Source organism: Sturnira hondurensis, unplaced genomic scaffold (assembly GCF_014824575.4).
Source record: "Sturnira hondurensis isolate 20B ecotype Veracruz unplaced genomic scaffold, ASM1482457v3 Scaffold0024400, whole genome shotgun sequence".
Lineage (NCBI taxonomy): Eukaryota > Metazoa > Chordata > Mammalia > Chiroptera > Phyllostomidae > Sturnira > Sturnira hondurensis.
In genome coordinates this window covers 5,331,191-5,357,839 of record NW_028097031.1, presented here as the reverse complement: position 1 = coordinate 5,357,839, position 26,649 = coordinate 5,331,191, and the positions used below count along the sequence as shown (strand labels likewise).

The following is a 26,649-nucleotide window of genomic DNA, read 5'->3' as shown; positions in this document are numbered from 1 at the left end:
AAAAATCGTGTTATGTGTATCTTTTCAGAAACATCTGCGCAAGATGCTGGCGTCGCGGACCTGGACGGGGCGAGCCCTGTTCATTCTCCTCGCTGTCCAGTCTCTGGGTAAGGCTCACGGGAGACCCGCCTCCCGCCCCTCTCCCCAGTTCTGCAGTTAATGTGATTATGTGTGTGCTTAGTGACTGTATAATTATGCTCGCTACCTATTCTTTGTAGGGCCACTCTTAAGAGACAAATGCTGCCTTAAAATGACTTGAAGAAGTGCCGTGCTCACGGTAAATTATACTTTGTGCGCTTTGAGTCGAGACACTCGGCAATCCCAAACACTGTGTAGCTGTAGTAACCATAACTGTAAGGTGAGGAAAGGCAAAGTTGTTTGGGTTTTTTTGTAAATAAATAGAAAATTCGCCCTCCTGGCACCTCGCCGCCACCGCGTCACGTGCAGTGAGCAGTCCTGCCCCACCGTCGCCGGGGGCTGCTGCGGAAGCGGAGCACCTTCGTGCCCAAAAGGCGTTTGGACGCCGGCCACAGCAAGCTTAACAGAAAGGACAGTAGTTGGCTGTCCTTGGTTTGGGCGCGGTGTACTTAGGAAAGTGCCAGCGCGGGACGCGCCCCCAGTGCGGTGATTCTGCTCCTTGGATCCGGACTCATTTTACTGCAGCGACTCGGTGGGCTGCCGGCTGAGGGGCACCGCCGTTTCAGGTTAAGCTGCTGGTCAGGGAGGGGTCTCGGGGGTTTTCCCACGAGGTACTTTCAAGCCGTGTCTCTGTCACCCTATGAGACGGGGATACCTTCCTCCGTTGCCAAGTTCGCTGTGGCCATTTGCCCCATCGGTTTACTCTTCAGCACACTCTTGATCCCTGGCATCACCGTCCAGCGCGTCGGCTGCCCTCTGCGGTTGGCCCTTGGCCAGTTTCGTGAGTGTCCCTGTCTCCCTTTCCTCCCACGTTGGTGGTTGAGGACTGAAATGCCTGCTTGTCTGCTGCTGCCTCATCAGTCACCCCAGCACGCCGTGGCCTCTGTGGGTCGTGGTACAGACGGGCCCACCTGGCGTGGCACGGTGGAACCCGCACCCGGAGCTGCAGAGGCAGAGGCTGCCGTCGTCGGAGGCGCGTGCCCGCCCATGTGGCGCTGCTGCGGCTCTTGCCCAGAACGTCACACGTGGCCTCTCTCCGTGTGGCGTTGGCTGGGTTCCAAGGGTAGATGTCCCCGGAGAAAGAGAGAGCTAGCCAGAAGTGGTAGGTCTTTAACACTCAGCCTTGGAAGTCAGTACACCCAGTGACGGGGCAGAAAGAGGCAGGTGTCTGAGAGCAAGGGAGACTCTGGACCCCACTGCTTTGTGGAAGGGGTGCCAGTCACAGTGCAAGGAGAGTGGTTGGGCCTCGCCCGAGTGGTTCAGCTGGTGGCAGTGTCATCCTGTGAGCTGAAGGTTGTGGGTTAGGTCCCCGGCCAGGGTGCACGTGAGGTGGCCATGTCACTGTGTCCCTCCCTCTCTCACTTCCGCCCTCTCCATCTCTGTAAAGTATGAGTGTGTCCTCAGGCGAGGATGAGAAGAGGAGGAAGGGTGTGGGGTGGGATGAATGCACAGCTGTGCCCAAGGACACAGGGCAGCACATCTGGGAACTCGCTTCTGACCTCCTCTCACTGACTTTCTTAGTCAGCGTTCTTCATACGTGAGGTCAGACAGGAGAAAGGCCAGCCATTGTTAACATGATGAGAAGGATTTGAGCATCATGGATATGACCTGGCAGCCAAGGAGAGTGGACTGCAATGTGCATGCGTGAACAGTGACAACCTCACTGTACTAGTCGGTGGGGGTGATTGACATCATTGAGTGAGCGTGTGTGTGCTGTGTGGCCGTCACATTCAAAGTGACTGAGCGAGTAGAACAGGGAATCTGCGTCAGATTGTGTGTTAAGCTTGGTTATTCCTCCGTGGTGACTAGTCGGATGAGTCAGGAGGCTGCAGCTCTGGGAAACGTGATTGGCAGCTGCATCATGACGACACGCCTGCTCCTGTATCATGTCTCCTGCAGAGCTTTTTGATGAAGCCTCAAATCGCCCAGGTGACTCAGTTCCCTTACAGCCCAGATTTGGTGCCCTGTGACTTCTGGCTTCCCCCAAAATCTTCTTTGAAAGAGAAGAGATTTCAGCTCATGGATGAGATTCAGGAAAATACAGCAGGGCAGCTGATGGCGATTAGGGGAACTGTGTGAGGCCCCAAGGTGCCCACTTTGAAGGGGACCGAGGCGTCGTCGTCTCGTGTGCAATGTTTCTTGCGTCTCCTTCACTAGATGCCTCTGTTTTCCTTTGTACGTGGCCGGATGCCTTCTGGACAGACCTTGAGTGAGAGTCATCGACCAGTGAAACACAAGTTCGAACCTATGAGGTTCCTGGTTTTGTGTGGAAACAGCAGCCAAACACAGCGCCCACTTCAGCGCCCGCCGTGGCGAACTCTAGTCCACCTGCAGCTCGTCGCGTGGGTACCCGACCAATTGTGTCGAATTCCTTTTGGATTTGAAAAGTCTTCCTGGAGTTCAGCCCCAGAGGGCCTGGCAGCTGTATGGAACGGGTCGGTCTGGACTGGACAGTTTCGGTGCGTGAGCTTCTCTGTCCAGCAGCTCGGGACTCTCTGGTGTCTCTTCTCCTCGGGGACGCAGGTCCGTGTTGTCCTGTCTCTGGCTGTGTCTTAGGCTCTTGGATACTCTGAATTGCATTTTGTGTTCGCCGTTCCCCGTATGTCCTTTAGCGAGCGTGAAACGAGAGGTCTGGCCCAGGAGCCAGGCGTGGTCTGGGAGCTGGGAGGGCTGGCCCAGCGGCATGGGCACCAGACACAGTTCCACGCAGGCAGGGATTTTGAGTGACGTGCACTGGGATGCGCAGTGGCCATAGGGAAGGAACAGCAGGGCCCCGGGGGGTCACGGGAGGGCCCAGGGTCCTTCTATTCGGGGGCGGAGCAGTGACTCCAGAACTGGATTTTAATGCCTCCTTCCGACTCCAGGGGGTGGGGTGTAGGAAAACGACGTGGTCAGCCTTCTGAGGGGTTGAGTGTGTCAGTCTTCTGCCGACCGCTGGGGACCTCGGGGACTTGGCCGTCAGGGTGGGCCCCGGGAGCAAGTGGCCGCTTGCTCCGTGGGTGTGCGCAAGGGGTTGGAGCCAGGGCACTCCGAGGTTCTCCTCGTATTCCTGTTCCCGCCGTCTGTCCCTCTGCCTTAGCTGCTGGCGCCAGCCATTGCTCTGGGAGCCGGTGCCAGCCTGCCAGCCGAGGTGACGCGTCCCCGTCTCGAGCAGTCACAGTGATGATGGCGGAGAGGGCGCTGCCTCTCGCAGCCTGCGGCACAGCGGCCCCAGCAGGGGCTTCGCACCGAGTGCCGCCTCCACACACTCGCAAGGGCTCACTGGGGGGAGGCAGGAGAGGGAGGGCAGGGTCCTGCTGCCACCCAGGCGGAGTGTCTCTCCACGGGGCTGGGTGGCTGCTGTGACGGCTGAGCTGCCGCAGCGAGAGCCCGGCCCAGCCAAGGAGGAGAGGTGCCCACACATGCGTGCACACACGTGCACACACAGAGGGCAGGACCCACACTCCTCAGGGTGGTGCCGTCCAGCTGCAGGCTGGGGCCCGTGGAGCTGCTGACGGTGGCGCCGGCCCCTGGTGTGGCCACAGGGAGGGACTGCAGCCCTGGAGAAGTGAGTGTGGCCTGGGAGGGGCTGCATTGCCTCTCAGTCCCACCCGTCCCTTTACTCGCCTTCGGGCTGGCTCGGGCGCCGCCTCTGTCCCGTGGGCTGCTGCAGGACTGGGGGGCTGCCGCTGCAGGCGGGTTGAGGTGTCTGTCATTGGTTTGGTTGTGTTTCATGTTTACACGGTCGGGTCTTTTGCTTCTAATTGGGATCCTATCCCATCCACTGACGCTTACAACTAATGCATTTGGTCACCTTGTTCCACTCTTTCTGTCTTTCACTGCTCTCTGCTGCTTCCTCAGTTGAATGTTGGCAAGTGGATGGTGCAGAGCACCCACCCTCTGTCCCCCTTGCACCCCAGCAGCTCTCAGGCCGAGGGTTCCGTCTGGCCCCAGGCTGTGAACGGACAGACAGCCTGTGCTTCCGGAAGCCGGGTTAGAACAGCGCAGGATGGGCTGAAGCCTGCCTGGGTTTCTCTACGATATCCTCCTGTGTCGACCTTGGGTTTGCTTATTTCTTTACAGATGTCGGCACTGAATTCTGGCCTCCCTGACTCTCACTGTTTTCCTCCTGCATCTTTAGAGGTTGCAGGGCCTGGAGGGGCTGCCCAGACACAAGGCGCAGCTTCGTACCAGTAAGCCTGGCCCCTTCTCACATGGCCGCTGTTGCTCTCCGCAGGCGAGCTCCTGGACCCCTGCGGCTACATCGAGCCCGAGGCGCCCCTCGTGCCCCTGGGCTCCAACCTCACGGCCGTGTGTGTGCTCACGGAGAAGTGCATGCACAACCTCCATGTCAGTGCCAACGACATCTTCTGGAAAACAAACCACATCACTGTCCCTCACGAACAGTACACTGTTGTGAACAGGACGGCGTCCAGCGTCACCCTCACCAACGTGTCTCTGTTAAACGTGCAGCTCACCTGCAACGTCCGCACATTCGGGCAGATCAACCAGAACATTTATGGGGTCCGCGTGATGGCCGGCCGTAAGTGTGGGTCCCGGCTCACCGCAGACTCGGTCCTCAGGGCCAACCGAGCTTTTAGCGTGGGGGCTGGTCTCGGTGAGGGGTGGTGACTTGTCGGGGGCGGTGACTTCTGGGCCGGCTTTCAAGTGGAGCTGCAGGCTCACTGCTAGTAGTCAGCGAAACCTGAAAAGTCACACAGGTTCTGTGTCGCTCTCTGCCCGGCCAGCCAAGCGTCCGCCAGTTCTCTGCGAGGGTTTCTGCCCTGAGGCTCCCAGCACGGAGCTGCAGGACTGGGGCTGACTTGTCTCAGAGTGACGCTCAGTGCCCTTAAGGGCTGAGGAAATGCATGCCAAGCAGCCCCCAGAAGAGGCCCGTGAACACTGGAGAAGGGCTTCCCTGTCCAAGTAGATAAACTTAGTGCGATCTCAGAGTGGCGTGCCGAGCCTCTGCGTCACCCAGAACGGGTTCTGCCCTTGGCCTTCCTCCCTGCAGAGTTTGGGGAATCAGAAGGCAAATATAAGTGAATCATTTTCACTTCTGTTCACTAGCCTCTTACTAATGTGCACATATTATTACTTTTTAAAATGCACTTATTGGAGAAGTCAGTTGATACTGTTATCTAGACACCTATGTGGAAGATTATTTTGAAATGTACTAGTTAATGGCGATTGTGATAGGAAGTGCATATTACTGTCTTTGAGGTTAAATAGAAATTGGTTTTTAGACACGGGTCTCACTACACCCTCACTTTTTGCTCGAGCTCTTTGTTTTCTAATTTGGTTGTAAATTTTGGGGGTAATATACACATTGCACGTTATTCGTGGGTAAAAGGCTTTTTGAAAGCTGTAATTTTTCTTCCTTCTAGTGCCTCCAGAAAAACCTGAAAACCTGAGCTGCATCGTGCACGAAGGGAAGAAAATGACCTGCCAGTGGGACACTGGCAGGGAGACACACCTGGAGACGAACTTCACCTTGAAGTCAGAATGGCAAGTCCCGCCGAGTGCCCGTGGGCCACGCCCGCTCCGTCAGACACTGGTGCTGGAGCTTGCGCTCGGTCAGCTGGTGCATTACGTGCAGATTCTCACCCACTTCATCTTTTGTTGTCTGAGAGCTGGGAGAGAGCGGCGTGGGTCCCCAGTGCCCGCTGTCCTGCTCAGGAGTGGCCCATGCTCCGTGTGCCCCGCCCTGGACAGTCTGAAAGGAAACCTCAGGCGTCCCGCTGTCTCTCAGCAGCGCTGGGGCGCACGCTCCGAAAGACAGGGCACTTTAAGGAATAGCCAGGCACCGTGATTGCACCCAAACTCGACGCGAGTCCTGTAGCGCTGTCCTCGCGTTCCCAGTCAGGGTTCAGTTTCCCCAGTTGTCTTGTGAAAACGTGGACTTCACACCCGCTCCGATCAAGACAGAAGTAGTCTGTGTGCGTTGCGGATTGTGTCTTGTCTCTCAGCTGCGGGCCCCTGCTCCGCGCGCTCTGTGATTCCCTTGTCAGAACAGCCGTTTGCATCGCTCCGCATTCCTGTCCCTTTATTTCCTGAAAATGGCTGTTCGATACAGGCGTTGACCCAGCGCAGCTCCAGTGTGTCTCCCCGAGAGAGCGAAGTGCTCTTCGGTCAGGGACCGCCGTCTGCTGGTTGGCTGGCTGCGCTCTCTGGCCGTAAGACCGGGCAGCGGTTTCCGGCGTCGGTGGCCTGACCACTCGTTGGGAAATTCGCGGTTACTTTCCGTCAGACTCAAAAGTGGAAAGAGCCTCACACACACGCCCATCCCTGGGAGTCCCAGTTACACCGATACTCCACTCTTGCTTTGTCACATACCCACTGTCAGTCCCTTGTACACGTGACAGTGAGCTGCCGACACGGTCGCCTCACTGTGAGCAGTTCCGCACACACATCACTGGTTAGATGTCCTTAACTGTTCTGTGTTTCGGTACAGTTGGTGAGTATCTCACACACACGAGTACTTACACACCTCAGATGTGTACTCTACTGGGTCTCACCGTGTGTGCGCCCGTGTGGCTCTGACCCCTGTCGGAGGGAAGATGTCACGACACCTCGGGAGGCTCGCGGGGCCCCTTCTGGCCCAGCCTGTGATCACTCTTCCTTCACTGGGCGCCTCGCCTCTTCCATGGTGTCGTAGACATGGAGTCAGGCAGTATTTTCTCTTTGGCAAAAGGTTTTTGTGGCTCAGCGGCACGTTTCAGGGGTTTAACCCTGTTGCTTCCGGATGGTTGTTCACTGGAAGGTTCGAGTGCTCGTCCACGAGTGTTACCTGTGCCCGCGACGCACAGTCCAGCTAGTTGGCCTCTCTGCGTAACCGAGTCACCCGCAGCTTCCCTTCTCCAGCTCTCGGTTGCCCGGAGGTGCACCGTGTGTCGGACGCGCAGCGTGGTCTCGGTGGTTACCTTTGGTAACCAGCTCTGTACTGAGTTCGTTCCCGGTGTTTCCCAGAGGCAGGTAGTGAGGAGCCTCCCCTCATTATGAATTCGTATTTTAAGGTGTTATGTTGTGTTTCAGTTTATTATGGTTATCCTTCCTGACGTTTCCATTACTCATCTTTGGTTAGTGGGAACTAAATTCCGATTGGCTTACCCTTTTGACCAGCTTCATTAATCTTGGATAGTGTCCTTGATTTTTGATGCGACATGGTTTTTCAGGTTTCTCTTAACATATTTCTCGCCCCAGACCTAAAGCTAACCAGGTGCCTAGTAGCCGTGGCCCCGTGTCGTGTGAAATACCATGTAGAGCCCGGGGCCCGGGGCTGGTCGCCGCGGGCCTGTCCCTATTCCACAGCTTTCTCAGTGGAGCGCTGAGACGGACTCAGCGACTGTCCTTCTGTCACCGAGGAAGGATATTGTTCACTTACGGTTTTCAAGACACCAGAAGTAGGTGTGTTTTACTACCAGCTCAATGCAAGAGTTTATAGGTTTCATTTCTTTTTATTTAAAAATTTTTTTTAATTCACTTTAGAGAGATAGAGACATCAGTTTGCTTCTCCACTTACTGATGCATCACTGGTTGGTTCTTGTCTGTTCCCTGAGCAGGGATCGAACCCACAACTGTGGTGCATCGGGACGATGCCCCAACCAACAAGCTACCTGACAGGCCCTCATTTTGCTTTTATTTTTAGGAATTTTCTTTAAAATGTAAAATAACTGGTTAATCAAAAATTCAAATTTGTAAAGCAAGGTATATTCACAGACATCTTACTTCCCTGTCTCCTATACCTTATTTCCTCCCTGCCCCTAGGTTACCTGGTTTGGTTTGGTTTGAGTTTGATCTGTCCTTTATATTGTAAAAAACAATGTGTATGTGTCAGTATTCTTAGTTGGTACACGATCCAAACCTGTGTGAGTGAATGTACAACCGTCACTCACTTTCTGCAGTGACAGAGACCAGGCAGTGGTTGCCTGGGGTGACTGGTGGAAAGAGGCTCAAGGCATGTTATGGGGGATAGAACGTCTTTAAAAACATTGTTTTTTAGTTTATTGATTTGAGAGAGAGAGATGTCGATTTCTTGTTTCATTTACTGGTGTGTCATGAGTTGCTTCTCGTAAGTGCCCTGACCAGAGATCGAACCCTTGACTTTGGCACATCTGGGTGACACTGTAAACAGCCAAGCGGCCTGGCCGGGGCCTGGCGTTCTCACCCCCGTGCTCCTCGCTCCTCCAAGCTTCCTGTGCTCGGAGAAGGGCGTCGCCAGCGCAGCGAGGAGTCTGTTTCAGAAACGGGAAGAGCCAGCTCGCAGACCACAGGGTGTTTGGAGGAGAGGCCGTGGGGCAGAGTGTGACCCTCTGGAGTAAAGATTTGAAAATGATAGAGATCAAACTCAGTTTTAAAGAAAAGCAGGTTCATTTTTAAGAACTATTTTTAGTGATNAGAGAGACGTCGATTTCTTGTTTCATTTACTGGTGTGTCATGAGTTGCTTCTTGTAAGTGCCCTGACCAGAGATCGAACCCTCGACTTTGGCACATCCGGGTGACACTGTAAACAGCCAAGCGGCCTGGCCGGGGCCCGGCGTTCTCACCCCCGTGCTCCTCGCTCCTCCAGGCTTCCTGTGCTCGGAGAAGGGCGTCGCCAGCGCAGCGAGGAGTCTGTTTCAGAAACGGGAAGAGCCAGCTCGCAGACCACAGGGTGTTTGGAGGAGAGGCCGTGGGGCAGAGTGTGACCCTCTGGAGTAAAGATTTGAAAATGATAGAGATCAAACTCAGTTTTAAAGAAAAGCAGGTTCATTTTTAAGAACTGTTTTTAGTGATCAGTTTATTTCAAGCTTACTGAAATTAGCTCATTTATTCTAGGGCGTGTCAATCTGGGTCTCACCGAACTCTTCCGAGTCGCCTCTCATCTCTGCATGTCCGTTTTCGGCAGCTGACTCTTCCTTGTCTGTGTTCAGGGCGACAGAGAAGTTCTCCGACTGCAGGGCGAAGCGCGAGGCGCCCACCTCCTGCACTGTGGACTACCCCCCCGTGTACTTCGTGAACCTCGAGGTCTGGGTGGAGGCGGAGAACGTCCTGGGGAAGGCTGCGTCGGCACACCTCAACTTCGACCCTGTGGATAAAGGTGGGCGTGCCCCCGAATTTGAGGATCGGTTGAAATGTACAGGGATTTATAAAGTCATTATCAGCTTTTAAAGAGTGTAGGAACAGGCATTTATTTTATTATTGTGACTTTTATAAATTCATTTTTCCAACAGCATTAAGAATAATACAGATAAAGAAAAATACCCATAACCCGACGATGCTCAGCTGTTTTCATGGTTGAACATTGTGTCCTGATATTTGGTTTCCAAACATTGTACAGGATCATAGTCATAGTACATATGTTCCATTTTTATTCCTTTTACTAACTTTATGTTACAAATTCTAGTTTTGTGATGTCTGAACCTGGAACGGTTAACAGAAGTGCTAGCTGGGGAGGAGAGCTCCCTTTCAGGAACTCCTTCCCCCTCCAGGAGTCAGGCCTCGCAGCCTCTCCAGAGTGGGGCGCCCAGGGGTGGGGCCACGTGGACGCTGGGAAGTGAGGCAGCGTGGCGGTGCACGTGCGCGTTGAACACGGGGCCTGTTCTGTCCTTCAGTGAAGCCCAACCCACCGCGCAATCTGTCGGTCGGCAACTCGGAGGAGCTGTCCAGCATCCTGAAGCTGACGTGGGACAACCCGGGCATCACGAGCTGCATGGGGCTGAAGTACGACATCCAGTACCGGCCCAGCGGCGCCTCGGCCTGGAACCAGGTGCGCGGCCGTCCTTTGTGCTCGGTCCTCGCTGCCCTCCAGCCTGGCCGTCTCGGTGGCCGTCCGACTCCCTCGCCCGGAACGTTTGCCCCGTCTCCCGTGGATCCGCATTCTGAGCGAGGGTGAACAGGAAGACATCGACAGAAAGGGCAGTGTCACTGAACTACGGTGGCTTTTACGTGACACGAGGAAGTACTGCGGGGCAACAGCAGACGGCGTTTTGGTGGGAGGTGAAAGGAGCCCAAGTAATGCGCAGGTTGAGGGGAGGAGGAAACGGGAGAGATGGTGCGTCTGCGGGTGAGCAGGGGCTGGCAAGCCACGCCCGTGGGCCAGCGGCCATGCCCGTCCGCACATGCAGCGGGGCAGGTGAGGACTGCGGCCCCCCCACTGACTGCCTCGCCCTCGGCAGGAAGTCTGCCACCCTGCAGCCAAGGCAGGGCTTGGTGGGGACGTGACAGCCTGGGAAGGAAAGGCCAGGGGACACAACGGTGGTGCCGTCAGCAGAAGGGCTGGCTCCCTTTCAGGAACTCCTTCCCGCTCCAGGAGTCAGGCCTTGCACCCTCTCCAGAGCAGGGCGCCCGGTGGGTGGGGCTGCGTGGACACTGGGAAGTGAGGAAGCGTAGGGAGTGCAGGTGAGCGTGTGCACCAGCTCGATGGACACGATGGACGCAGAGCCCCTGGGAGGCCTTCTCCGGCTCCCGGGCCCTGCTTCAGGCCTTGGGCTGGTCACAGCTAGGAGCCCCCCTGTGCCGACCACTGGGTGTCGCTGTTCCCTACCCCCACCCCCACCCCCATCAGTCAGTGCTCCCTGAACTGAATTCGGCTGGAACTTCCAGTCTCTCCCTGCGAGACTCTTCCCCTCGTGGGCCCTCTGGGAGTGGGGAAGGCAGGAAACAGAAGAGAAGGAAGGACGGGTTCAGGGTGGATGTCTGCATACTTCCCAGCTCTATCAACGTGGCTGCGTTTGGCTTGCATTGGTTTCTCTCCTGCACTTGAGTTCGTCGGTCTTGCTTTGTTAGATTAGTTTCTAAAGTCTGATGCCATTTAGAAGACCCGGAATTAGCCCCGTTGTGCTCATTGCTGACCGATCCGCTTCGTTTGCAGATCCCTCCCGAAGACACGGCGTCCACCCGGTCTTCCTTCACGGTGCAGGACCTGCGGCCGTTCACGGAGCACGTGTTCAGGATCCGCTGCATGAAGGAGGACGGCAGGGGCTACTGGAGTGCCTGGAGCGAGGAGGCCAGCGGGACCACCTACGAGGACCGTGAGTGCTCGAGTCTGGGCTGGCCACACAGACTGACCCTGGGGCTCGCTCTGTGGTCACCGTGTTCAGACCGGTCCTCCGGGCTCTGGTGTGGGGGGGGCGCTCAGACCGCAGCTGTGTGCGCTGCTGACAATGCACATGTATGTGGTTCCCAGTGGGGTAGAGTGAGCAGGGACGGGTGACTCAGGCGCCTGCCAGGAGCAGGCCACTTGACTGAGGAGAAGGGTCCAGAGGCCTCCCTGCCCGGACAGTCGTACCGGGAACCGTGAAAGCCACACTGTCCAGCCAGACGTCCTCAGATCCTCTCTCTGCAAACGCTGTTGCCTGTCGTGGTGTGTTCATGCTTTCCTTCCAGTCCTTGGTGAGGACTCCTGAGCCCTCCCTGGAGGAGGACTCCCTGGAGGAGCATCCTGGTATTCTCGTGGGTTGGTCAATTTCCCGTTTCCCCGTGTCGGTGCCGTGTGAACACTTTTTAGTAAAAGGGAGCACGGTTCTGAGTAAGCTTCCCTCCCCGCAGCAGCCAGTGTCACTGATGTCTCTGCAGCCATCGTGAAGTGGGCCTCTGGCGCGTGGCTTTCATGGTGAACCTTTCCTGGCGCAGCCTCCCCTCGAGGTGTCCTGGGCCACAGAGCCCCTCCTGCCCCCCTCACCCCCGGCTCTGCTGGAGGCTTGCAGGGGCGGTGAGTGGAAAGTCTGCCCTGCCCCCACTCAGCACCCTTGCCCAGCCACGTGCTGGGAAGCCGCAAGGTCTTGCCGCAACTGTTCCGGGCCTCGGCCCGACTCCTGTGTCGCCAGCAGGATTCTTGAACTGGATTCAGGGGGCCTCCACACATGCTTGGGTCAGTCTGGGGGAGTTCGGACCACCGGTTAGTGCCGGCCTGCGTTTTCCAGGGAGGTGGGACGTAGCCTTGGAATCTGAGAGCTCTGGGACTGAACAGCTGGGGGTCGTCAGCTTAGTGACTGACGCCCCTGGGTTTACTTCACGTGAGCACCTGTGTCTAGCCCCTGCCCTTTTCTCAGTCATGTCACGTCCTTTACTTGTGCATTTCTGTGCCTAAAAACGTGCCCGTTGGAACCCGCTGCGCAGGCAGCCTCTTCCCCAGCCTCCTGCCCGTCCTTCCTGCGTCTGTCAGCCGCAGTTGCCCCTTCAGGAGCCGTCCGGCTGCTGAGATTTTTACTCTGATCCTTTTAAAGTTCTTTTGAATACTGCATTTTGCAATTATGTCCATGAAATTTTTTTTGAACCAGGTAGCTCTACAGGCATTTTTAAAACCTAGTCACTAGCATTCGATGCTCTGTCCTGCAAAGCACTGTGTCCACGTGGCTGTGGTTACCCTTGTCGCTGGTGTTCCACCCTCTTGCACTGGCTGGCCTGGGCGCTCGTACCACCTGCACCCACGTGCTGTCGTTTGTCTGCTATTCTTGCGTTTGTACCCACGGGGGCTTTGAATGGGATTTTTCCGTTTTGTTTTTAGCATTGCAGTAGAGATCCGTCTTTGGTTATTGCTTAGAATCATCTGTAGCTTTACAATTTTAAGACCGTAAAAGTGTCAGTATAATCTGAATCATCAAGCCAGCCCCTGACTGAAGGAGACCCAGACACCACCTGCTGGGACGGGCAAATGCACCTATAAAGAAAGACACTGCGATTGGAGGGCCAGAGTACGCTCTGGGATTTTATTTTACTGTTGCGATACAAACCTGTAAGAAGTGTGTGTTGTTTCTGTAGGGCCATCCAAGGCGCCCAGTTTCTGGTACAAGACAGAGCAGCCCCTTGACCGTGGCTCCAGACTCGTACGACTCATGTGGAAGGTGACACACCCTTGTCCTCTTCTGTCTCGGGTAGAAATGCACTTTACGTGGTAGTGTGAGTGGGATCTTCCAACTACAGTTTTTACTCATCCTAAAGTCAGGGTCCTAAGGCATTTAGTGACTGGAAAGCGCAGCAACACAAACTTCCGTGCGCCCCACACAGAGCCGGGCCCTGGGCCGCCAGCAGTGCGGCGTGGCCGCTGTGGCCGCTCTGTGCAGGCAGAGACCCTGTCTTCTGCTGAACGTGCCCGAGGGCCTCGGAAGCAACTGGCCGGGGCTCGGGCGATCGGATGCGTCCCAGTGACAGGGAATGTAGAATCGTCAAGCAGGCTGAGGGTCCACGAGGGGATCTTACTGAAACTGGGGGAGAGCAGAGCACCGAGGCCCACGGTGATTCGGGCCCGCCCAGCTCCCGGGCGGGGCTCCTTCCCTCCCCTCCCCCCTGCAGTGTCTGCCTCTGCGGGTCCAGGCTGGGGGGGGCCAGCGCCTTCCTGTGAACATGCGACCCAGCCGCATTATTCATGAGCAAGACGAAAATCAACTTTCGTCTCAATTGATGAAATACATTTTTGACATGAAGTGCTCTCTTACAGACTTTGCCCCCTTCTGAAGCCAACGGAAGAATCTTGGACTATGAAGTGACTCTCACGAGAGGGAAGGTCCCTGTGCAGAACTACACGGTTAACGGCACGAAGCTGACGGTGAACCTCACCAGTGACCGATACAGAGCCACGCTGACCGCAAGGAATGGGGTGGGCCGGTCCGACGTGACAGCGCTCACCATCCCTGCCTGCGACTTCCGAGGTTCGCGTCTGGGCGGGGGAGCTGAGGCCGGGCCTTGGCCACGTAGGTGTGGTCATGGGTCATCCCTCCGTGTCCACAGAGGTGTGCTCCGTTGTCACACGACCCTGAAACCTTTCTGCCAGCTCCTTAGTTCGTATGGGCGTTTTCTGATTGTGTGCCCAGCTAGGTTTGTAAATGCTGCCTTTAAGTTACTTAAATGTAATGTTTATCTGTAGCTTCCAAAGAAGAAAAACTATCATTTACATTCACAAAATGTGAGTTTGGGAAAGGGAGAGCTCACGTCTCAAATACATTGATTGCATGCAAATTGTAGCAAACTGCTTTGCCCGTGCACTGGCCCGTCACCGTCAGACGGAATCTGACGGCAGAATGAATCACACGGTCAAGGAAACGGGCGTCGGGCTCAGAGTACAGTGTTTCCAAGTCCCCATATCACAGTGCTGTTTGCCTTTGCTTCACAGCTGCTCGCCCCGTGAGGGACCTGAAAGCGTTTCCGAAGGACAACACGCTCTGGGTCAAGTGGACAGCCCCTGGCGAGCCCGTCACCAAGTACATCCTCCAGTGGTGTGTGTTGTCAGACAGATCGCCCTGCGTGCCTGAGTGGCAGCAAGAAGAGGGCACCGTGGACCTCACCTCCCTGTCAGGTGCGCCCCTCCCACAGGCTCTCGCCCCGGAGGCGTGGTGGCCCGTGGTAGTAACTTCGGGTCGTCCCGGTGACTGGGGAGGGGTCTGACCTACCAGACGCACTTCCCTCGCACTGCAGGTGTGTTTGTGGGCGGAGCAAGGCCGGGCTGTTGGCTTTCTCCACCTTGGTCCGGGCCATCAGACGAACAGTCACAAAACTGTAAAGGGAGGGGAAAACAAGGCGCCCTCACCTCTGCTGCTCGCTGGTCCTTGGTCCCTGGTGGAGCCTCGGATCCGACAGCGAGCAAGGACTCTCCTCCCCCCTCCAGCTGTTGGGTTGGGGACAGGACCAGAAGCCAGGTCCCCTGCGCGTCCTCAGCGCTGGCGTGAGTGGAGGGCAGGAAGTGACGACACCATGGGGCTCCCTCAGGGGTTTCTCTGTGCTTTAAAGCGCACCTGCCGAGTGGCCTCCAGGTGACAGAAAAGCTTTACAGAAAAACGAACCACTCGGCTTACACATGACATTTCTTGGGAGAGTGGAACTCAGCTGGGAACGACGCGGCCAATCAGAGAAAAGCTCGAGGCAGGCACGTGCAGACCAGACCAGCGCAGTGCAGTTTGGTCTTGCAACAGGCTGTGTGGCCTTCGTCCACCTGGTCAACTCACAGGGTCAGAAACCTTGGTTGACTCGTTTGTCCACCTTCTCAAACTGAAACCAGGGCCGGGAGGGAGGCAGGCTGGCACTCCCTGGACAGTGGGACCATGAGGATGGCCTGCACAAGCCTGTGCCGCCCACTGGGTCCTGGCCCTGAGCCCGCCCCCACACCCCTGTCACAGCAGGAGGCGGGTTCAGCCACCACCTCGGGCTGCTGAGCTGTCAGCCAAGGCTACCCCGCTGTGGTGAGGGAGCCGGGGAGCCTGTGCCTGTCCCTGCATGGGGTCCAGCCAGGGTCTCAGTCAGTCGTGGCTGAAAGCACGAGCTTCGTGTCCCCGGTCTCTGGTGCGGACGGGCTGAGCGCCGCACACCAAGAACATTCCCCACCGTGCGCTGGAGGAGTGGGCCGGCCGCTTTCTTCGCCTGCAGAGCAGTACCTGTGAAGTGTTTGAGACAATTGTCCCTTCTAAAATTGGGCTTCTTTCTGGGGGAATAGCACTAGCTCTCTGAGTCCCCCGACAAAGCCGGGCCAGCTCCTGTGGCGGGCGGTTCTCAGGCATGGGGTCAGAGGTCCGGAAGCGGCCAGCTGTAGGTAGGAGGGCTTCTGCGAGTCCCCGGCAGACACGCAGGCGTCGCTTGTGTCGACACCGAGCATCTTTATCCCCTGTGTTGGCGGCGAAAGTGCCTTTCACCCCCAGAGCAGTTTTACTCCGTTCAGCTTGAACCTAGCACACAGGCTTCGTTAACAAGGTGCAGTTGTAAGAGAAAGTTCAGAGGTCATGAGATGATGACGTACAGTAGTGGAACCAGACGTGTTTGCCACGGAAGAAACGGTGCTGAATCTGCCTTTCTCCCTCTAGGGAGCCTGGAGGAGAGCAAGTGCTACCTGATCACAGTCACCCCCGTGTACCCGGACGGACCGGGGCTCCCTGAGTCCACGCGGGCCTACCTCAAACAAGCCCGTGAGTCCCGGCCCCCTGGCTGCGGGGGACACGGTTCTGGGTCGTCCTGTAGTTTCGGATAAAAACTCTGGTCGGTTCGACTGGCCTCGAATGAGTCCCGGCAAGCAGACGGCTTTTACTCTGTTCCAGCACCGTCCAGGGGGCCTGCTGTCCGGACGAGGAAAGTGGGGAAGCACGAGGCTGTCTTGGAGTGGGACCGGCTTCCCGTGGACGCTCGGAACGGGTTCATCAGGAATTACACCATCTTCTATAAAGCCAACACGGGAAACGAGACCGGTAACGACCTTCTGTGAAACCGATACAGGGACCTGTAATGCCACTCTGTCAACTGTGAAGGAGTCGGGTCGTTTCTTTCTTTTAACGGTTTTATTTATTTTTAGAGAGAGGGGAAGGGTGGGAAAAAGAGAGGGAGAGAAACATCACTATACAGTTGCCTCTCGAGCGCCCCCTACTGGGGACCTGGCCCACTACCCAGGCGTGTGCCCTGACTGGGAATAGAACCGGGGACCCTTTGGTTCGTAGGCTGGCACAGAACCCACTGAGCCACACCAGCTGGGGCAGTTTTTTTCTTAGGCTTTTAAATACTGATTTAAGGCTCTCCTTCTCACATTAGCTGTCTTAGCGTAGCACGTCACCCTCAGAAAAGACACACCTGTGAACGCACATTACGGTGGTTGTCATGGCTTTATGTCGGTGAGGAGACTTGCTTTTCGGTGAAATGCGCTTTCACTGCTCTCTGGCGTTTTCACGGTGTCGGGTGCAGACAGAGGTGGCGGGGAAGCGCCAGGCACTGAGGGACGCGGGTGTGGTTTCTTCCAGCCGTGCACGTGGACCCCTCGCACACAGACTACACGCTGTCCTCCTTGACCAGCGACACGTTGTACATGGTACGCATGGCCGCATACACGGACGAGGGCGGCAAGGACGGGCCCGAGTTCACCTTCACCACACCCAAGTTCGGTGAGTGTGGGCACCGGGTCTCTCTTTCCTTCTAACGTTTACGTGCTAAAATTTTGTGAAGGTGCATCTTTGGGTCCGTAGTAACGACGTGGTCAGAAATCAGGACGTTTGCGTTCCTCATCTGGTTTCAGTTGTTTCTTTACAGAAAGCATTTTCCTCGTCTTGGTCATTTCGCTGACTGCTTCGGACCCAGCTCACCTGGCCCTAGTAAACCCCACGGAGAGTGTGTGTCCCCCCCACTGGCTTCGGGTCCCCCCGAGAGAGCCTGGGAGTGGCGCCTCCCCCAGCCCTCCTCTCGCAGGCAGGCGGCTGGAGAGACTAGGCCGCCCCTTGTCCCCACTCACCGCCCCCTGCCCAGCTCTGGCTCAGCCCGCCGTACCCGCCTTGTCCCCGCCCCGCGGCTCCTCTGTTGCTCACGGAGACCTCTCAGGTGTCCCGCCAGTGCACACTTGTCCCAGCCCTACCTCGGCAGCCTCCCCGTCCTCGCAGCTGCCTCCCCAACGGTCCCCCACCTTGTTGCTCCCCAGCACTCTGCAAGCCGCTGGCTCCCGCCTGCTCTCCCTGGGAAGGTTTCCTTCCCCGAGCTGTGTCCAGCCCTCAGCCCTCGCCACCCATGTGGTGTGCCAGTCAGCCCTCCCCTTTGTTTCCCGAACACATGGCTCCCCCTTGGTTCCGGGCCCCGACTGTCCCCTCTGCCACAGCCCGACATTCAGGGTGATGGCAGCAACTGTCTTCACATCTGTGGCTCCCGTGAGCTGGGCATCAGGTCCCCTTGACCTGGCTTCTTTTTTTTTTTTTAATTTTATTTTTTTTTTTTTAAATTTATTTATTTACCTTTAGAGGGGAAGGGGAGAGGGAGAGAACCATCAATGTATGGTTGCCTTTTGTGTGTCCCCTGCTGGGAGTTGGCCTGCAGGGAACCTGCCTGCAACCCAGGCATGTGCCCTGACTGGGAATCGAACCACGATCCTCTGGTTGGCAGGCCTGTGCTCAATCCACTGAGCTACACCAGCCAGGGCTGACCTGGCTTCTCATTGCTGCTCATGTGGCCCTTTCATAAGCTCCTCTCTGACCTGAAGTCTCTCACCATCTTCTCCACCTTTTCCCGGCTTTTTCAGCACGCTGCCCGAGGTCAGGTGCTTGTCTCCCCTTGTTCTGGCTTTTCGTTAGCCTCCCCAAACCAGGCTGAACCACACTCTCTGTTCTCACTACATTCAGCCGTGGAGAAGTCACCCTGTTTCCCTGTAGTTGTGTCTGTAGCTCCCACCCCCGGGCAGCAGGCAGGCCCCTGGCGGTCACGTGAGTGATGGAGGCGGAAACAAGTGGTCGAGGGGCTACCTGACCTTGGAAGACCCAGCGCTCTGCCTGGGTGGCGGCTAGTAATGAGCAGTTTCTAAGATGAGGTTTGTAGGGATATGTTCGTAGAGCAGAATGTGTGTGTGGCGAACGAGATTCTGCTCTTCAGAAAAGTAAAAGCAGTGACCTTGTTAAATGTTTTGACTTTAAATGTTCAATACAGGGAGTTTAGACTACTCAGAAAATACAAATAGAAAAAAAAGTCACCCCTAAATCTCTCGTCCAAGTGATCTGTTAACGTACTTACTAGCTCCGTCGTCACGCGTAGATTTTCCCGGACACCAGGCCACACGCGTGCCAGTCGCACTTCTGCACCTGCTTTCTCACGGCCCGCCGCGCCAGAGCACTGCTGTGGCGGCTTCACGTGCCCCCTCCCCCCGAGCCCCTCCCACCAGGTGAGGGAGTGCGAGACTGGGAGAGCCTCTCGGGCCCTGAAGACAGCACCGAGCATGGGGAGGTGAAGGTGCCCCTGGAGCGGAGTCTGCCCTGTGATGCGATTCTGGGGAGGGGATGTGCGTGGGCCCCCAGGTCAGGGTGTGGGCAGACTGCAAGGAGGAGGCACCTCGGAGCCACGTGTGCAGAGGCTGAGCCTCACGAGCTGAGCGAGCAGCGGCCGAGCGCGGCCGGCCTGAGTGCGGCCAGGCAGACGTGTGGGGGCTGCAGTGCCCGGACCCAGCCTGGGGTTGGCGCCGAGCGCCACCCGGATGCCCGGCCCCGTGAGGCCCTATCGGAGACTCCATCAACCTGCTCACTGTTCGCCCCGCCCTGGTGAACTTGCAGGCCCACCCAAGCTGTTTTCAGTGGCTTTTCCATTGGAATGGCCTGTCTCAGCCCCTGCTTCAGACCTCTGGAGATCTCCCAAACAGGCAGCATCCAGCCTCAGTGAGCCTGTAACCCCTCCTGAGTGGCCCCAGGCCCAGCGCCAGCAGCAGCCGGTTCCCAGCTGGGCCTCACCTGGGCGCCTCCGAGCCCAGCGCAGGCAGCAGCCACCTGCAGATCGCTCTGTGGCTCATGCTGTGTGGCCCCGGCCAGAATGCAAGGTGGCTGACCTTGGACGTGTGAACAGCAGCCGGCTCAATTACAACAGGAGGGTGACTCAGCCCACACAAGGGCCGCACCGCAAGTTCCCAGCTTGGGTGACAGGAGAGGCTGTGCCACTCGACCCCACGGGACACCTCTTACGTTAGGCCACGTTACCAAGCCTGGGAGATGTAGTGTTTCCACCCAGGACTCAGAAACCAACACAGGGAGCTGCCAAAACGAGGAGCCAAAGAAACTGGCCCAAATGCGAGCGCAGATCCAGACCCCTGAAGGAGAACTACACGAAATGGAGGCCAGCAATCTAGTAGATACAGAGTCCAAAACACTGGTTACACGATGCTCAGTGAACTTGGATGTAAGAAAAGAGTGCGGGAGCCACAGAACAGATCCAGCCAGAAACGAAGGATAATTTACAGGGAAACAGCAGGGAGTAGATGGAGCTGAGAATCAGATAAGCTCTTTGGAATGTGAAAAAGCAAAAAATGCCCAGTCAGAATAGGAAGACAAAAAATAATCCAAAACAGTGATAGTGTAGGAATTCTCTGGGACAGCTTCCAACATAACAACATTCACATCGTAGGGGTGGCAGACGAAGAGAGAGCAAGGAATTGGAAACCTATTTGAAAAAATAATGACAACTTTCCTAACCTGGTAAAGGAAGCAGACCCAAGTCTAGGGAGCTCAGAGTCCCAAACAAGATGAACCCAAAGAGACCCACACCGAGACACATCGCAATTAACATGCAGAAGTGTTAAGACAGTATCTACAAACAGCAAGAGAAAAGCAGTTAGTTACCTACAAAGGAGCTCCCATAAGCCCGTCAGCTGATTTCTCAACAGAGACCTTGCAGGCCAGAGGGGACGGCAAGAAGTGTCCAAAGTGGTGAAAAGCAGGGCCTACAGCCAGGATTGCTCTTCCCAGCAAAGCTGTCATTTAGAATCAAAGGGCAGATAAAGAGCTCAGATAAAGTAAAGTTAAAGGAGTTTATTATCACCAAGTCATTATTATATGAAATGTTAAAAGGACTCATCTAAGAAAAAGAAGATCGAAGCTATGAATTGTAAAATGGCCGTGAGTACATATGAATCAACAATCGAATATTTTAAAAGTAAACGAACAAGCAGAACAGAACAGATGCTCAGGCGCAGAGAACGTTTAGGCAGTTACCAGGGGACCACGCTGGGGGCTGGGGGGGAGGGGAGGGGGGGGAGCCGTGCAAACCGGCCGTCGCAGGAGCGTCACAGGGGCAGAGTTGATGTCCCACCACCTGCGTGTGCACGGTGGGTGTGGGGCTGACCGGCAGGTCACATGGTGTCTGCACAGTGAGGCACCCCTGAAACTGACACAGCGTTGCGTCAGCCGTGACTGGAAAGCAAAGGATGGAGAACGTCCCTAGCACGAGTTGTCCTGATGCCGGACGCCTCGGGTCAGCAGCCCAGAAGGAGCCGTGTGGTGTTCAGGGACCCTGGCTCGCGGCTTTCTAGGTGACATTCCTGCCTCTGCCACCTGTGCTGGTGGGAGCTCTAAAATTCTTAGTCCTGTAGTAGATGTGTCATCCTTCCCGAAATGGTAACTGTTGACATTTTGCCTGAAGGGTACATTGTGGGTCAGTTACCAGGATTGGTTCCCAGCGTCTCCAGTCTTCCCCCCGCCCCTCCCGGGCCTCCCCGGCAGCCTTGCTCAGATTCTGCCGGGTGCAGGCCAGTCAGGGGGACGGGTCAGGTGTAAAAGTTCTGGCTTACCAGGTGGCGTGTCCAGTAACCGAGCTGACCCTCCGATTCCCCAGCCCCATGCCACAGACACCCTCCTCCAGGGGGCATGAGTGCCTGGGACAGGGCTTACCAGGGGCGGGGGGACCACCTCTAAGTCAAAAAGGCTATAAAAATATTAGTGTGGGTGTTTCACGCTTTTCAGCAGTGCAGGCGTATTGGAGATACTATGGGTTTGCTTCCAGACCACCGCCCTGACCCCACGAATTTTGGGGTTTCCCAGTGCACGTGGAAGTCACGTTCGTGCTGTGGTCTAGTAAGTGCAAAGTAGCATTATGTCTGTAAAAACTGCGCATGCCTTGATTTTAAAAATACTTTATTGCTAAAGAGAAACGGCAACGTTCACCCGAGCCCTCAGCGAGTCGGTGGCGGGTCTCGTCTTCCGTGTGTAAAGGAGAAAGTGCGGGTCTGCAGAGCGCACGGAGAGGCTCCTGGCTCTGGCGGCCACGCTGTTGGCTCGACATGGCCTCAGCTCCCTCCCCTCTCACCCCTTCTCCCTCCTCAGCTGAAGGGGAGATCGAAGCCATCGTGGTGCCTGTCTGCCTGGCCTTCCTGCTGGTGACGCTCCTGGGAGTCCTGTTCTGTTTCAACAAGCGGGACCTGTGAGTACGCCCGTGCACGGTCAGCAGTGCCCAGCCCCCCACACTGTGACTTACCCACAGTAAATCCCGTGCCTGTTAAGTGTGGCTGGGTGGGTTTTATAACTGTACAGACACACGTAACTGCCGCCACCGCGAACACGCCCTGTGTGTTGGGTGTCCCTCCCCTTCCCTGCGCCCCTGGCCCCAGACGGTCCCCCGTCTGCGTTCCGGGACTCTGTGTCATGCATGACAGCTCCCACTTAGTGTGTTTTGAGCTCCGTCCGTGTCGAGGTCGTGCTGACATTCTCCTCTCTTCATGCTGAACAGCACCCTGTGCTGCAGACACGTCAGTTTGTCCGTCCGCTGCTCAGTGAGGGAAGCGCAGGCTGCTCCTCCGGACTCCGCGGGAGTAATGCTGCTCTGAGCGTCCCGTGCAGACCTGGGTGTGGCCCGTGCTGCCTGCGCAGTCCCGGGAAGCGGGCGCCGGCTCAAGGGGGAGCGTGTGTGTGACCTGGTCGGGAGCCGTCAGGCTCTGCCGGAGCATCCGCCGGCTCGCAGGCCCGCAGCGGCGTGGCCGCAGCGCTGGGCACTGTGGGCTCCATCTCGGCCGCCCGCTCTCGGACGTGCGCGCGGTGCCGTCTCCACGTGGTCTCAGTGTCCATTTTCCTGACCTCTCCCTTGGTGCGGTGTCTTGAAATCCTTTGCCCGTTTTAAAACTGGGCGGGTTGTCTAGTTAACACCGAGCTGTGTGACTTCTTCGTTTGTTCTGGGGACAACATTTTTGTCAAGTATGCGTTTTGTGAAATCTGATATGTGGCCCACCTTTCTTTCTTCGTTGTGACGTTAGGAAAACGAAAGTATGTGATTTTGACGAAATCCATTTTTTCAGTGGTGCTTTTTTTTGTGCTTCTGGGTTTTATGTCCTGCTCGAGGACACTTCGCCTGCCCTGGTGTCTCGGGCCTGTTCTGAGTTTTCCTCTGCGAGTTCAGTTGTTGGAACTGTCTGTCCGTGATCTCTTTGGGATCAGCGTGTGTGCGTGGTGTGACGTCAGGGTCAACGCTTACCCTCTTTTTTAGATATCTAGTTGTTCTAGCATCATTTATTGAACAGGCTTTTTGCGATCCAGCTGCCTTTGCCAGAGTTCACAACGGTGCCCATCCGTCCTTGTCACGGTCCTCGCCGAGCTTTGGAGGCAGGGCAGTGCTGGCTGCCGCGTGCCCTGGCCCTAGTAATGAGGACATTTCCTCTGTTTTCTGGAGGAGTTTGTATAGGACTGGGTTTTTTTTTTTTTTCTTTTTTAAATGTGTCTGGTAGAATTTACAGATGAAGATATCTGGGCCTGATTTTCTTTTGTGGAAAGATTTGTAAGTAGAAATTTAGTTTCTTTATAAACATAGGGCTGTTGAAGTGTGTGTTTGTTTTTTTCCCTTCTGTTTCGGGAATATATGTTTTTCAAGGAATTCATCCAATGACAGGTTGGTCTGTTCGTCTGAGTCACAGGAGGCAAACACGAGGCCCGTGTTCCGAACCCGGCCCCCCCCCCTTGTTTCTGCCCAGCGGCAGCACCGAGCTCCTTGCCCCTAGTTAAGGAGTAGTTGCACTTACAGTTACATCCGGCCCTCTGGAGGCCACCACGAGGCCGACGTGGCCCTGGTGACAAGTGAGACGCCCCTGCTCCAGGTTGCTGATTGTACCGTTTCCTGCATCGGGTGCAGGCCTTGCCCCCCCGGGAGAGTCACCTGGGGGGTCTCACTGCCCGTTTTTGTGTTGACACCTGAACTCACCTCCCGGTGCAGGGACACACCTGCCGGCCACGTGCAGGGACAGGGGCTCTGGTGGGGGGCTATACCCGGCAGCGAGGCGGACACAGGCAGGCGGGGTTTGGGTAATGGGTTGTGCTGAGTTCATTGGTTATTTTTAGTGCTGTTAGCCTCTCTTCCTTCTGAGAAGTCAGACCTGTCACGTTTTATCGGGCGGCAGCACAAAGTCGCAGCTGCTTTCGGCTGGAGGACAGGCGTGTCTGCGCTTCCGTTACTGCATGAGGACGTGTCTGCAGCCTGACGCTTCCCAGTGGTTCTCTTGCCAAGTTTCCTTCCCCTGAGGTCTAACAGGATGTCGATCACTAGCGTCAGTCGTAGTAACAGTTTTCTGTGACGGCAGGGAGGGACACCCGTATGCGTTTTAAATAGCGTTTTTACAAAGAAGCCCTGTGTGTTGGCTTTGGCTGCACGGAGTTGTCGCTCACGCGGTTGGTGTGAGCTGCGGGGTGAGGTCGTGTGCAGGCCCCCCAATGCCGCGTCTCTCTCCTCTGCAGGATTAAAAAGCACATCTGGCCGAACGTCCCCGACCCCTCGAAGAGCCACATTGCCCAGTGGTCCCCTCACGCACCGCCAAGGGTAAGCGGTGTTTTTGACTTGTCTGGAAGGCACAGGCGAGTGAGGGCGTATTTGCAGAGTTCTACCCAGAGATGCCCCGGCTGAATCAAAAAGCAGAAACAGAACAGTATACAAGTGGGAATTTTAACCTAGATTTAAAACGATACCTGCACGTCCGGTTTTACCATCAGCGTAGCATATTCTGGTCTTCGTGGTGTCAGGCAGTGCTGCCCTGGAAATACAGCTGGAAGACTTAAGTCACCAGTGCTGACCTGCGGCGTGACAGGCACTCTGCCTCAGACGTTCTCACTGCAGGACGCCGTCCAGAGGCTGCACCCGGCCTCCGACACTCCCCGAGGGGCCAGATTTCTGTGTGTCACCTTTTAACACTTGAATTTTGTGCTAACGGATTAAAATGTATGCGTGTTTACATTTTATGCAGTTTCAGTCCTTTGGGTTTGGTTTTTATGAACGTTTTTTAGTTTTTCTATCCAGTTAAAAACCATGGGCCACCCGGCCTGGGCTGAAATGCGAAGTGTTCTTTGCAGACCAGCAGCCTTGCTAAGTGCAACCCTGGCAGCGCTGCTGGGGGCGCTGGGAGCGGGCAGCCGGACCGTGCTCAGAGTGGCCCCGCAGCGTCTGCAGGGCGGGCAGTGGGTGGCGATCTGGGGACGGCACTGCCCGTCTGCACCCGGGGGTGCGGAGCACGTGCAGTGACACAGCACGCCCCGGGAGCCGCAGGGTGACGGTGACCTCTCTCTCTCCCTGCGCAGCACGACTTCAGCTCCAAAGAGCAGATGTGCTCGGACAGCAGCGTCACCAACCTGAGCATCGTGGAGATCGAGGCCAACGACAGGAAGCCTCTGCCGGAGGACCTGAAGTCCCTGGACCTGTTCCGGAAGGACAAGGCCAGCGCGGAGGGGCACAGCAGCGGCATCGGGGGCTCCTCGTGCCTCTCGTCCTCCAGGCCCAGCATCTGCAGCAGCGAGGACAGCGAGTCGGCGCGCAGCACGGCCAGCGCCGTGCAGTACTCCACCGTGGTGCACGGCGGCTACCGGCACCAGGCGCCGCCCGCGCCGGCCTTCTCACGCTCCGAGTCCACGCAGCCGCTGCTCGGCTCCGAGGAGCGGCCAGAGGAGCTGCCGGCCGACGTTGTCGACGGACAGCCGCCCTTCCAGCAGAGCTGCAGCCCCCGGCTCACGGGGTGCGGGCGGGGGTCCCCCGTCCGCGAGGAGGACTTCGTCCCGGACCCTGCCTCTCAGCCCCCCTCCCACCCGCTGGGGAAGGCGTTTCCGGAGGCGCTGGCAGCAGCGGCTCTGGGTCCAGGCCCCGAGGGGCCCATCGGGGGACTGGAAGCGGTGGGGATGGAGGCCACGCTCGACGAAGGGGTGCCGAAGAGCTACTTGCCGCAGACGGTGAGGCGCGGCGGCTACATGCCCCAGTGAGAGCCGGGGCCGCTCGGCCCCAAGCTGGGAGCTTGCGTCCAGGTCTTGGAGGCAGCGGTCGGCACACTCTGGCAAGAGCCTTTGCTGTGGAGGACAGGGACGGCCCGGCCTCTTCACGGCTGTCCCCTCCTGGAGAGCCGGACCCAGCATCACACACTACAGAGACTGAGTCCCCTGAACGGTGGAGGACTGGGGCTGCGTTGGGGTGTCTGCACTGAAGCGTGGCAGATCTCAGAACCTGAGAGGGCCCTTTGCGTGGGTGCCGAGGAAACAGGCGTCTCAGTGCTGAGCAGTGACACACGGCTGCACGCGAAGGCCACAGACCAAGTGTCCCAGGGGGAGGGCGAGAACGAGTGGGCAGGGGCCGACCGCTTCAGCCGAGGACAGGACCTCGAGGCCGTCAGGCAGCCTGGCCACGTGAGCTCAGCTGCACTCGGTAGCCGCCCCGATGGGTGAAATGCGCCTCCACTGCCGCCAGCGATGGGGCTGCCAGCTCCTGAAGCGAAGGGGGCCTGGCGCTTGAACGGGGCCTGTCCCGGATGTTAACTTTTGAATATGATATCAGTCACCTAAATTTTCAAAAAACTGCTTTCACTGTTAACAGCCTCTTTGAAGGTGCAGCTCACAGGTCCGTCGGCGTGCCCAGAAAGGAGCTCGGCGCACGTCCAACAAACCGCCTGGAGCGTTGGCCAGGTCCCTGCCACGTATCAAGGCCTAAAACCTTTTTCTGCGTAAACACTGCTGCCCCTCCCTGTTACGGTTTCAGTTTGGCTGATGAAGCACTTTATACAACGTCGTCAACTTCACATGTATTTCAGCTTAATACACTTTGTTTTTATTTTTCAGTAGGCCAGGGTTGAAATTCTCTTTTTTCCTAGTAGGTGTTTAAAGCAAATTGAGTTTGAGTGCTGGGGCCATGCTCACTAAGACAGACCCACCCCCAGAATGGACACGCCGACCTCGGGTCCTGAACGTCACGGGTACGACCTGAGTGTCTGCCGGGTCTAAGGCGGGTGGATGTCAGGTGGGCGTGGGGACCCAGGATGGCCTGACCCTCCGTCCGCATCCTGCCCCAAGGGGGCGAGGCGCCCTTGAAACAGTTTGTGGAGGTCAGTGGAGGAGAAGAGGCGAAAGG

At 56.7% G+C, this 26,649-nt stretch overlaps 1 protein-coding gene across 2 annotated transcripts in view; it reads left to right on the top strand.

Moving 5' to 3' along the window:
• IL6ST (interleukin 6 cytokine family signal transducer) overlaps nt 1–26,362 on the top strand; it is a 37,395-nt gene extending 11,033 nt beyond the window's left edge. Inside the window, exons 2-16 of one of the 2 annotated variants that reach the window (XM_037038456.1) lie at nt 29–107; nt 4,355–4,660; nt 5,505–5,625; nt 9,030–9,196; nt 9,711–9,865; nt 10,970–11,129; nt 12,859–12,941; nt 13,535–13,745; nt 14,207–14,389; nt 15,885–15,986; nt 16,116–16,262; nt 16,806–16,946; nt 21,618–21,714; nt 24,009–24,090; nt 24,843–25,514. In XM_037038456.1, coding sequence (XP_036894351.1) covers nt 44–107; nt 4,355–4,660; nt 5,505–5,625; nt 9,030–9,196; nt 9,711–9,865; nt 10,970–11,129; nt 12,859–12,941; nt 13,535–13,745; nt 14,207–14,389; nt 15,885–15,986; nt 16,116–16,262; nt 16,806–16,946; nt 21,618–21,714; nt 24,009–24,090; nt 24,843–25,514 — 2,691 coding nt within the window. In that variant the 5' untranslated portion in view covers nt 29–43. Of the gene's footprint in view, nt 1–13; nt 108–4,354; nt 4,661–5,504; nt 5,626–9,029; nt 9,197–9,710; nt 9,866–10,969; nt 11,130–12,858; nt 12,942–13,534; nt 13,746–14,206; nt 14,390–15,884; nt 15,987–16,115; nt 16,263–16,805; nt 16,947–21,617; nt 21,715–24,008; nt 24,091–24,842 lie in introns of those variants that run through there. The other variant, XM_037038455.1, reaches the window with a different exon arrangement.
• Nucleotides 26,363–26,649: the final 287 nt, after the last annotated feature.